Source organism: Centroberyx affinis, unplaced genomic scaffold (assembly GCF_046629955.1).
Source record: "Centroberyx affinis isolate AG114_WGS23_722 - 3 ecotype Tasmania unplaced genomic scaffold, CSIRO-AGI_Caff_v1 ptg002297l_1, whole genome shotgun sequence".
Classification (NCBI taxonomy): Eukaryota; Metazoa; Chordata; class Actinopteri; order Beryciformes; family Berycidae; genus Centroberyx; species Centroberyx affinis.
In genome coordinates this window covers 76,813-90,275 of record NW_027280571.1, presented here as the reverse complement: position 1 = coordinate 90,275, position 13,463 = coordinate 76,813, and the positions used below count along the sequence as shown (strand labels likewise).

General features: G+C 37.2%; 1 protein-coding gene across 1 annotated transcript in view; it reads right to left on the bottom strand.

Annotated features, from left to right (window-relative positions):
• Positions 1-13,463, bottom strand: part of eys (eyes shut homolog) — a 101,850-nt gene that overhangs the window by 13,203 nt on the left and 75,184 nt on the right. Inside the window, exon 22 of the mRNA XM_071532976.1 lies at positions 9,566-9,786. Coding sequence (XP_071389077.1) covers positions 9,566-9,786 — 221 coding nt within the window. The remainder of the gene's footprint in view (positions 1-9,565; positions 9,787-13,463) is intronic.

Below are 13,463 nucleotides of genomic sequence, written 5' to 3'. Positions count from 1 at the left end.
ATAATAGAATGTGCTTTGAGCAGCAGCACTGCGGGATGTATTTTGCTCCTTGAGAAACTGGCTTCTTGAAATGAAATATTTACATTCTGTCACCGGAGTTGAGAATTGTTGGATATGACTGTATTGAAGTACAAAAAGATGCTGCAGTAATGTAGTAAAAACCTCAAGTGTATGAATATTAACAGGCTGCTAATGTCAATTTCAAGACATCCTAAGGGCAAATGACACACAGCTACTCAATGCTGCTATTGCTGGCAAATCATGACTGTTGTTTTTGAAAGACAAAGTCAATTTGTCTCCACCATACTCCACCATAAAATAGAATTTACATGTTACTCCTGACCTAAGGGGGTTCAATCTTAATTTGAGAACATGAACAAGAGCTACAATCCAATGTTCATGTTTTATACTTATTCAACTGTCTGGGTGCCGTTGATTTGTCCTTTGCACTTCCAATTACTGCTTGCCTCAAAAAGCTGGTGACTGGATGCACTAATTGTGAGATTCTCTGGATGACAGCATCTCCTAAACGCCAAAAATGTAAACAGAAATGTTGATGACTTTGCAGATTACAGATGGGATATTACAGATTTCTAGCCTTGGGAAAACAGTTGTTCATGCTCACAAATATTGACTGAACTGCTCAAGTTCTTTGGAAAGATGTGAAGATTCTGCTTTAGAGTGGTTTCGCACTCGAAGGATCAAATCATCACTGGGCATCTTTCTGAGACATGAGTGCATTCACAGTGACTAAACTTGTTTTCTGCAAAAGAAAGTAAAGGGAACAGCAGTCCTTCTGATCACTCAGACTTTTGCTAATGGTCTGTAAAAGAACACAAGTAAACAAAAAGATAGATGAAGTTTCACTGTTGTCAGGAGGCAGAGCTTACCAAACATCCGTCATACAGTTGAGGCATGACAACTGAGACTGAGGCCGTGAAACTGACTTAAAAATTCGAAAACTCTTATTGTATAATAAATTGTCAAATTGGCATTTTTTAAAGATGATTTTAAACAAATCCTGATGAGTGCAACAAAATGTATGGGAGTAACTATGTGCATGGTTCTTATTTCGCAGCTCTATGTCCCAAGTCATGCATCTCATGCTATCAGTGGCTATTTTTAAGCTTGCCACTAGGGGGGCAAGCTTCTAGAAATAAAGCGGTTTGACCCAGGAGTCGCCTTTTTATCTCTGCTTTCTAGGGGTCCGTGTTGAACTGCGCATGTGTGACATTTGAAAGTTTTCTAAAACCTTTCCTTTAGAAGCAGAAACACCAAGACATAACATCAAGCTTGAAGAAGAAATCTTTCAATTATTCATGATAGGCAACCATGGCTGGCTTGCATGCAGAGGATAAATATCATGTTTGTATCCAGTTCATGTAATTTCACTTTGGAACATACCAAGGACAAGAACATGTTATGGGGTGATCAGAGGGAGAGAATGGCAAGTAAGCTATACTATCTGCTATAATGTACAGATATTGTTGGCTTTTGGCAATCTATATATATATGTTGTTTTGTTTTACCTCTACTTCATCTCTGTAATTTAATACTGTTGGCCTACTCATTTGAAAGACATCATCAAATTAAGGTTTCCTTTTGCTTGAATTAAAGCTGTCATGCCTTTGTTTTGATTTAACTACAACAATAAAAATGTGTATATAAATGTACATAAATGTAAATGTAACAACAGCGCAGCTAATGAAAAACAATACTGCATCATCTATCCATACACTCCCACGTGCCACATGGCAATCTTGTAACTGGCACACATTTCATATTTCACTAAATTTAAAGGCTTGCAGAAAACATTTACACTGTATAATCTTGGAGGTCTGTGTACAAGTTGTATGATTTGCCATTATAAAAAATGTATGTAGTTCTGGTCAGCAAAGCTGCGACACACTAAGCCATGCAGTGCTTAAATTGGCTCACTGTAGGATTCTGTAGCGATAATACAGAGGAATCACTCAATAATAATGAGATAACACTGATCTTGAAACATTTAACAATTCAATTCCTTCACTGGGTCAATAAAGGAAGGTCACTTTCAGATCAAAGTGTTAAAAAAGTGACTTACAATGAACAGTATGGTGGGAGTCAAAATTACTCTCCAATAAGATCACTTGGGTTTGGGGTTTTGTGACATATCTTTGTCTTTGCAAGAGGTATAAATATCTTTGTCTTCTTACAAAACAATTTTAATCTCCAGTTGTTACAACTGGTCATGCCTTTAATTTAACTTTAGAGTTAAATTAGTAGATTCCATGTAATTTATGAGAAAACAAACAGTTCTTTTGTCAAATGATTTGTGTCTTAACACTACTATTAGATATTTCTGGTTCCAAAAGGATATTTGCCAAAGTGTGGATGGAGGAGGCCAAGGAGCAGTGTGAAAAACACTTGAGTTTTTAATTGGTTTAATCAAAAACTTGATGTGTGGGGTGAAACAAGGTTATTTCGATTTGCCAGAGGCAATCACTTTGATTACAAAATTGTGGTAATGTTTGTAGTAGAGCGATTTGAATATGTTAATCATACAAATGCATAAAGTGAGTCCTTGCCATCGCATGCCATTCAAAGACAGCACAGCTAAAGCACACACAGGTTAAATTATTAAGGAAGACTACATTTTTAATCTAATGAGTACCAGATAAAATGATTAATAATTGACCAGTTAGCTTATGATCTCTCTGTCAACTAAAACAATAGGCTGTGCGGCCACATAAATTTCTTAAATCGTATCCCTTGTAAGTTATTTACATAACACTTCTCCTTTTCAAGTGGACGTTGGTATGCAAATGATTTTCTAAGTCATTGATGAGGCTTTGCTGCAATGGCAGTCTTCACCTCTGGGAATGAAAGCATTTAACTCACTTCATCGTGTGTTAAAATAAAAAGGACAACTGGGTGTAGCAGATATTATTTATGGAGAAGAACTACATTGGTCCTGAAACACCATTTGGTTTTTCATTGTTTTAAATTGCCAAGGATACCACTGTACCACAGACACTAAGATATTTGGTGGGTGGCAGGAGAAAACATGTGAGAGATGACTAGTTCTTCACTCAATTATTTGTCATCTCAATTTTACCATCAGCAAAGGAAGGAAGTGGAAATTTAGACATGGGATTCACCTGAAGTATGCAGACTCCTGTTTGAGCAGATGGTTGTTCTACATTTCTCTGACCTCATCCATTCACTCTTACAAACATTTCTTTGGTTGTAAAGAAGCGTAATGTCTGCTAAGTCTCTGTCATGGAGCCAAACAACTTTGAAAACATACCACCATAAAGTATACTTTAGATGATACTTGAAATAAAATCCCTACAGAAAGAAGACATAAAGAAAAGCATGAGGGAACTTCTCTCAAGGGATCAGACACTATTTCTACAGAGCCCAACCTAGAACACACCGCACTCTGGAAAAAGCTGTGCTTCACTATTACACTTTTTATTTTATTTTTTTATATTCATGTGTTTAACCTCAGGTGTAACACTTTTCAAATACATCGGTGGATTTATTCAGGTCATTCATTTTTTCATTTTTTGCATTGCTAAATCCCAATTAAAATTATTGCTGGAAAGAAAAAAGCTAAACTCAACTAGCTTACCTTAAACTTCCTTAACTGTATATTGTAGATATATTTTCAACTCGGCTACATAACCACCGAGTCATTTTAGGACTTCCTCATGATTCATATTGAACATTGTCATTGATTAAACTGAAATGCAATACTTCCATGTGTCATATTAAATGAAGTTGACTTCCAGTGATTTAACATTGATGAATCAGCTTCAGACGACGGTCAACAGCGGGAGACGATACAATGTATCAGCCTCTACTTTCACAGCTTCAGACTCGGGTAAAAACTGCCTGTGGCGGGTTAACTGTCGGTTCTACCAGCCACTTTGGCGGGTGACGTTTTCTGATCTATTTTCTGTATGAGCACAAAGCTTGTCCAATACTACAGCTGTGCATGATGCGTGCTGTGAGGTGGCACTATCACTGGCCTTCTCTCTCGCCAGCATGCGACTTGTAAACAGCGAGCTCTCATCGGGTCAAATGAAATGAAGGTGTAACTAGATGGAAACATGATAGTTAGCGTTTGCAAAAAGAAACACACACACACACACAATAAGCACCGCAGGAAAGCAAAACTGAAACAGTAGTGTTCAAGAATCAAACTATCATTGACATGAGAAGGGGGCAAAAGAGAAAGAGGGTCTGAAGAAAAAAAACCTGACTATTAAGTGAGGAATGGTGAGCAGGTCGTGACTGGCTTGTGTCTGCTGAGGAAAACAACATAATGTTTTGTCAGGACTGCTGGATTTACGCTCTGGAGAAGTCGAAGACGTTATTTTGCTGCTGGGAAGAGAAACTTCAAACTGGAGGTTATATAAGATCACAACGCTTCCAAAAGCCATCTCCACAATATGGCTTCTGACATACACATTTTATTTTCTACAGTCTATGATACACACCGCACCAAATGCGGAGGGGAATATCCAAAATCTGTTCATTTCTATTCTGCTATCCTTCCCAAATCTATTCTCAGTTCCACTCTTTTTTTTCCCTGTCTTGTATTATATTGTACTGTATTAATCACACGCTTGGGCAATATAAAATTACTGACTGGAGTAATACAAGCAACACTGATACAAATAAAATGCATTGTCATACTCTATAATCAACATTATCATTATAGATATATTATATTATATTGTCTGCAATGCGTTGATTACAGTTTAAGAAGAAAATATTTTGGCTAGTAAAAATTCTGAGTGGCTGAAATCCACTAGCCACACTGGCTACAGAGCCAAAAAGTTCCCGGTCATCAGTAATGACAAAAACAGTTATTGATTAATGTAGATTTAGTGACATATAAGTCTCTTCAAAAGCTAGTAAAAAGGTCTGTTGAGAAATTCTGGGACATTGTGACGGTACCCAGAGTGATTTTATTGGAACATGGCCACGTTTTCTGTTTTAGACTTGTTAGCACTACTATAGAATAAAGTTCATTTGTGTCTAATACAAGTCTATAAGTCTACAAAAGAGTCTCCCATAATAAATAATAACTCCAATCATCGTTTGAAAATGAACTATCTCACTAAGCTAGCACCCAGAAAACCAAGACTAACCTGTGATGCCGTCAAGATGCACAGGCTGGAGCTACTCCACTTAGAATGAACTGGAGACGCACTCATACAATGTTTGTATGAGATCTTAGAAAGCCAGATAAGCTTTATATTATAGTAGTGCTGATTAGTTGACTTAGTAGCTGACTCAGAAAATGTACCCACATATCGAGAAAACCACCCTGGATACTCTCAATTACCAGTATTTCCACTCCTCTTACTCATTACTGCATAGAGGGTGCAGTGTTGAATGTCCACCAGCACAAATTGAACTGTCCTAAGACATAAGAATTACTTATTTGAGTACCAAAATTCATTGATTGGTTCTCCTTTTCTTTCTTTTGGAGTTAGAGGTCTTTGTTTTAAAAGTTTGGATAAAAGAAAAAGAAAGAAAGTGCTGCAGAAACACTTCTTGTTATTGTATGGTTTTCACATTGAGTCATCTGAGACTTGTCCCCAAATTAGTTTTGTAATTATTATTAATTTTTTCTAAGTGAGTCAAGGTTCCATAGCAACTCATTTTAAACAACAGGAAATGCACATCCATATAAAAATAACATTTGTACAATAAACTCGATTGCACAGTTCTTTTGAGTCCATTTGTCCTCCAAAATTCAAAGACACATTGCAATAAACACTGTAATGAGCAAGTTTCCTCAAGAAGTATTCTTCAGGGATTGCAACTGTACATGGGATGAGAGTTATGTTTGTTTCTCATTGTGAATGAAAATAATTGTTTCTTGGACCTTGAAAACAAGTATAGAGGGAATCAAGACACAACTGGTCTTTCTTTGTGAAGAGCGATAGTGATAATTCTGCTTGAGATTCCTGCTGGAGTTCTTGTGATGCTTGAGATCCATTTAATATATCAAGTAGCATACTGTGTTTTAAAGTAGTGTTTGTTTGGTGTTACCGTTTATCAAGGTGGGCTTATGAAAGTCAATATCTGATATTTTTGTATTAAATCTGCCGTTAGCTGATATTTTGTGCAAATATTCAGTATCTATTTGTATGAAATTTGACCAATTTAATTTCAAAACATTACAAGGATAACAATCACAACAAACAAGAATGGAGCAGCTTGAACAGAGGCTAGCAGAGGAGGCCATTCTTCGGTCAAGTATGCTACGTTTTCTTAGTTTAAATACAATTTATGGACCTTGTTCAACACCAGACGTCACAAGCGACACAGACGTCACAGAGCTGTCTCAGAGGTTCTGTATAAAACGTCCTTAAGTGCTGTTTACCTGACTATGTCACATTCATGTAACTTGATGCGTTATATGTAGCTAGATGCCCAACATATAAATGCATCAACAACAAACCCCATGCCAATAGCCGTTGCAATGTAATATCATTATTTCTAAATGCCGGAGTAAAAAGGATATCACATGAAGAGGGGCAGCAATGAAATCACCACAACTGAACCCAAGATCAAATTCCTTATTCATCCTATTATATGCTGGCAGTGCAATCCAGGGCAACTAACTGAATGAACAGTGCTCTGTGAACTCCTGCTGACCCTAAAACTGCTGTGTGGTTCAAGAGGCTACTGCATTAACGCATATTCATCACACAGATAATTGCAAAGCCCACTCTGCTGCACATGACAAGCCAATGTGACCACAATGCCACCAGCCCTTAATTTGTATTCTCAGAGCAATTCACATTCCAATATTCATGGAGCCCCGATTCATTTCCTGTGTTATAAATGCAACTGTTAATTGATACTGTCATAACGCAATGAAGAAGACATTTAGAGCAGCTATTTACTGGATTACTTAAGGTGAAAAGAGCATCATATACTAAGTTAACACATGCTTAAAAAGACGGGCAAAATTGCTGGTAAGTGGGGTGTGATAACAGTATGATGAGCTGTACAGGCCAAAGATGAAAGAAGAATGGATCGTCACATATTCGGCCCAGCACCCAGCAGGGATTTACTTTATTGGGGAAGCAGAGATGTTTGGAAAGAGGTGGGTAGGAACACGACACAACTACTCCTTTACAGCTACGTTTGTTAAGAATTTGTCTTGTGCTTCTTTACCCTCAATAGACTGTGTACAAGTTTGATTGATCAATGCTTCATTCAGTTATTTTGTGTACAGTCAAGGTAATGAACGATTACAAGTCATTCACACCTGCAGTGGAAAGGGTATGTAAGAGTATGTGAATCCTATCTGTTGCGTTATTCTGAGTCAAATGGTACTTGATAATTATTTCATTATTCAATCAAAAATCATTTGTTTATAAATTATATATTGTATCATAGCTGATAAGAGACGGTAAAAAGGGTAAAAAGCTATGATACAATATATAATTTATAAACAAATGATTTTATATTACACAAACGAATGATAAAATAACATAAATTATAGCATTACTAATAATTAGTAAACATTATTAATGATCATTTCATTGTTTGTTAACAGTAAAATAACTATTAACTAAAGTTTAATTAACTATCAATTTACCATTTATTAATGATGGTTATTATAAAGTGTTACCAGTTCCTCTTGTGGAAAAAGTGACCTGATAACTCAATAATATTAGCATAAGTATTCTTTGATTGCCACTGTACAGGGAACAATGTACCAGAGTATTAACCGTTAAAGATTTTATCAAGGTGCTTCAATTGTTTTTTTTCTGTAGATGTACTGAAATATTTCCAAATTGTGTAAAACAATAAATAAATACAAAAATAAAACAGTTGCAACTTTGTATTACTTGCCATCCTTTATCTATATTAGAAATTACATTATGGTCAAACACAAGTGGTTCAGATGGTAAACAACTAACCAACCTCTATGTTTGTGTTTCACTAGACATTAGCAGAGAAATCAATGGACTGATTTAGAGCTGGCATCACCACATTAAAGCAGAGTTAACTACTGGCCTGAACAGGCTGTTATTGTTTATTGACGGTCATTTGTATTGTGTTGTACATATAATTGGTGCTGAAATAAATACAGACTACACTAGATGGCACTCAGTAGAGCGCAAACCCCCGCCAATGCTGAACAATACTTCATCTTAAAAAGCTGCGGCCAGGTTTGTTTATCTTATAGATTTGATTTTCTGAGGAAATAGCATGTGAATGTATTTGTATGTTCTGGATGTTGCCCTTTCCCACTTTTCTCTCTATAGCCACAATGCACCTGACGAACATGACTGTATTGAGATCACAAGATAAGAAAAAATATATAGGAGTAATTGTACTTTTGTGACATTATCCTGAGGAACGCCCACTGGGGCCGAACCGTTGGTGTAAAGTCTAAATAAAATTCACTATTGACTCGGGCATTATTCCAATGTGTGTATTTATATCCTTTGTTCGGAATTTCCCACCAGCTCATGAATGCAGCATAATAGTTATGGCTACAAAAACATAATCCTCTGATGGCGGAAATCCCAGATCATCACCAAAATCTAATCAACTAATCCTTGGGCCAAGGGCTATCTGTCCACCATATTTCAGCCAAATCTTTATTGGCGAAGGCAACCAGACCTCCCTCTCATGTAACCTTCCTACAACAGACTGTAGAGAGACAACGGCGCGACAAAGTGGTGTCAAAAACCAGGATGGAAGGACACAATCATGGCATGTGGCCAAATTGCCGTCTCCCGACTAACGCTCCTTCCTCACGGAAATGTCATTAGATTTAAAAACAACACAGGGTTTAATGAGATATTGATTTAGAAGACTAAAATCAAAATAATTACTAATCCTATTAGTACACCTTCTTTAGCTATTATAAAACAGCATCGGGAAGACAAACTCGGATATCACTTAGGATGAAACCTGAGAGCGTACACACTCATCAAAGCATCGATTACACTACATGAGGAAATATCTACGCAGACCCCTTGTGTGATGAATGCAAAATTGTGCTGCTGACCTCACATCACATGTTCTGGGGGTGCAGCAAACTGGAACAATTTTGGGCTTCATTCTTTGAGGCATTTTTCAAGATTTTCAATGGAGCTATCAGTCCCTCTTTGGGGACATCAGGCCATCTTTGGGGTCAGCTCAGAGAATTTATCCACAACCACCCGTCAACGCAAAGCTCTGGGTTTTTCTTCTCTGTTGGCAACGTGGTTGATATTATTCAGCTGGAAAAAAGCTGCTCAATCCACATACACAAAACTTATTACAATTATCATGTTGAATGTAAATTTGGAAGATATCAGATATACTGTTAATTAAGACATACAGAACTTGTCTAAGATTTGGGATTATTCTATTGAGTTTGAAAGATGGACAATCCCCTGGCTGATTAAAACACACATCTTAAGCAAACTATCACTGTGTTGTCATGCATGCAATGCATCTGAGAAAATGTATTCTTTATGCAGCCCTGTACATTTTTCTTAATGGCTTACAAGTTTACAGAATTAAATTAGAGCAAAAGGTGACCTAGTACCTGACACAGGTTCCTCCGTTGCGGCAGGGAAGGTGCTGGCAGACAGGTGGGTCACAGTTCTTGATGTTCCTCCCTCTCACTGCCTCACCCACCAGGTAAATCTCCTTTGAGTTGACCTGAAGTTCTCTGATGCATCCAATGAATCTCTTCACTCCCTTTGCGCCGTCATGTATCTCCCAATGGGATGAAACATCCCCAAGAAATATGGGTCCAAAGGTTCCCTACAAAATATGGTGGAAACCCTGCGATCAGCATTATCATTTACTAAATCATACTAAATCTTACAATATACAGTATGTCCCTTGCAGATACTAGCTCAGCTGCAAAAAACGATTTCTCAGTGTCAAAGTGAAAACATAATACAGTGTGCTGCTATAGTCTTCATCTTTATGCAATCTTATATTAGCATAATCTAGACAAGCGATTTGAGTTTACTTTTCAACTTTACTACATTTCTATGATACTGGCATGTTATGATAGCACACACCCTGATAGAATGAGAGGGAGGTAGAATGTTTAAAAAAATCCTGATAGCTTTCTTTGATGTGCAAGGTAATTAGGTAGAATTAATGTAGACCAATTCTGTGAACCGACAGCTTATCCTACCATAACGGTCAATTTAACAAGCAAGGCACAATTATATCTGCTACCAAAATAGGACTGCATTACTGTTTCAAAACCCTACCACAAGCCCATTTCATATTAACGCTGAATTACATACGTATATTGCCAATAGAGCAGTGACCTCAGGTAATTTTTGTTCATATGAATATTGAATTCCACTTTTTTTGGAGATGGTTAAAATAGCACTTTCATAGCAGACTCATGACATGCTTCATGATTCATTTATGAATGAGCAATCAACATTTATAACAGCTCGATTACACACTCCTGCCACATTATGTAACATGATGACAGCGGATTTCAAAATAAAACTCCCTCAAGCCAAAATGATTTTCAGTTTAATGCATGAATAGCTTGACTCTATAGTTTATAGCAATGTCTGTCCCCAACTTTTTGCAATTTATCCTTCACTCAAATTTTATATCAAATACCACCTTGCCATCCTTGCCACCATAACCTTGGGCAAGTTCAACATTCCACTCAATAGAAACAAAGACCTTTTCCAGTTTCTGTGAAAATGCACGCAATATGGCTCATTTCACCCCAAGATAATGTTTCTGACAATGCTGTGTCAGCCTTTAGTCAGACTACCATTGGGTTTGGACTGAATATTATGAGATTAGACTGACTAAAACTGTGGGGAAAAAATGGGAATCTCAATTTTCATTGCAGAACTCCAATGCAAAAACCTTTTTTTGGACCCAACTACTGGAGCACTTTTATCACAGTCTTTATGCTAAGCACCTTCAGTATATAGTGTAGATCCCTCTTGATCTGCTGAAGTGGCTAGGTGACTGTATGATTTTTATTAGGCACTTGTAAAACTATGCTTATCTGAAAAGCCTGTGGTAGTAACCTTTATAGGCCAGCTGTTGGCCCTCATGTAAGATTACCCTTAGGACAACACTGCATGACAAACACCACTGTAGAAAGACATAACATCCCAATGAACGTGGTCCCTAATAATCATTCAAAACAATCATTAAACAGAGTAACCAGCTTTACTGAAAATTATTTTACATTCTTAGCTACTTTCATAACATATAACTTTAATCAATAGATATGATGGACATCCCCTCATGCAATATAGGACATCTGGTCAACGAAGTTGGCATGGGTACATTGGCAACCATGCCAATGTACCAGTGTTTCCCCTATATGTATTATATGGAGGTATGTGACTGTAAGATCATTACCCATTATCCTAAAAATATTTGCAAAGTAATTTTATCTTTAATGAAAATGGTCTCTTAAAGTATAGAGGCAGGTGAGACACAACTGCCACGATCGTGCCCCACATGCGGTGTGTTTCCTCATCATCTCCTCAAATTCACCTCGACTCTTCAGTCAGACTGAGCATCTGAGAAGCACCAACAGGAGACTTAAGCTGTTAGCTAGCTATCTACAGCAAGTCTCTACAACTAAAGTCAAGATCACAAATAACATTAAGTGTAACAAGAGGAAATCGCCTGGCTAGGGGTATGGAAATAGATTTGTATTACCAATCCCTCTTTCAGGCAGGACAATTTGTCAATTGTGTTTTGGTTGGATTTATTTTTCACAAAGTAAAATTGACTTAATCTTAAATGTATTCTGAATCTGAGTCATATTTCCTAGCAGTAATTTCTTGACTTGATAACACTGGTTTTATGGTGAAATCTCATTGTTTTGGGGTTTAAAAAAACAAAACAAAACAAACAAAAAAAAAATCCCAGAGGAGGATGGCCCCAGAGCCTTGCTTTGCACTTCCCATCTCCAAAGTAAAATAAATAAATAAATAAAACAGCCTACGTGACACTGTGCTATTCAAAACAATCACAAACCACTCCAACTACTACAACCTCATAAAATCTTCTCACCTAATGTGTACAATCAGCAACATACATATAATGAATGGTATTATCATTATGTATTGTTCTCTATCCCCAACCTACTCATCTTGACTCAGTAGTCATGATGTGACCCAAGCCTGTAAACAAACATTATTTGCCAAGATGATCACAGCTGGCAAGCATGTGACTAGCACTAAGCTAGCTTTCACTTGTTAATCACAGGCTGTTTTTTTTTAACACTGGCCCATTAATTTGATTAACTACACCTATATTTGTTATTAAATTAATAATTATGTTTTCAGTTTCAAAGACGCAGGGAGGGGTTCAACCTTCCCACAGGCTCGACGTACCTCCCCCTCCCCCAATTTGATTTATGACTTTCTAATCTGAGATGGCCGACATGATGCCTTTCTAAAACCAAGTTAATAACACATTCATTACACCAGTGCACTAGCTTTGTAACAGTTCTATTGCACTTTCATTGCTGGTGACTCACACTTTACTCCAGCTTTCATACAGTGCTCATGTAATACCAGCACTTAGAGATAGCGAGTGAATGGTGTTTTGATTTTAGTGTCAGTGCTAACCCATGCCTGTCTAAAATGAGTTTTACACACAGCTCAGATGAAGGATTTACTCATACAACAGTTGGCCTTTGACCTAATTTTATTTAGTGTATATACCGGAAATAAGCTTTTACTTGCATTGTCGTGCAATTATTACACATTGTGCTCTTTACGAGCGCTCCCACCGCTGTTCTCCTTGTTGATTCAGAATAGTTGGACTCAGCGGTTTCATCCATATGACCAGCAAGGTAGGTTATATACATTAAAGCAAGAACTTGAATTTGAAATGAAATAAAATCAATGGGTTGTGCTAAAACATGATTTTACTAATGAAAAACGAGGTCCAATTTGGCCTTGCTGACGCTTGTACCTGGGCTGAATGAATTCCCAGAATGATGCTGACAAGCTGAACAGGCTGTAAGTTGTACAGCCTTTTGTGTGACTTACCTCCACTTCTGATTAAACTGTAAACCTGTTTTTTAAAGGTTTGCTTGATTTTTAAAATATTTAGCAGTGTTGCCATACACAGTGTTAAGCACATGTAAGAACTCTCATTCTTCATTCATAAAATCTGGGGGGTAACACAAGCTTTCCATTCATTATGGCCGAGTTCTGTTAGCTGAATAGAGTGCTTAGCTGGCTTAGCTATAAAATAATCTCTCCATTAGCCTATCTGCTAGCTGTCATGAAACTTCAGACAAATCAGACAAATCAGAAAGTTCAACAAAATAATAAATGGTTAAATATAATAAGTAAATCACCAACTTCACCTACATATCCACAGGCGGTAGCTAGGAACTTCTGCATACTTTAACAAACGAACTAGATGCTAGCGAGTTTGCTAGTTTTCATCGTGCTGTTCAAGAATGAGCCCTT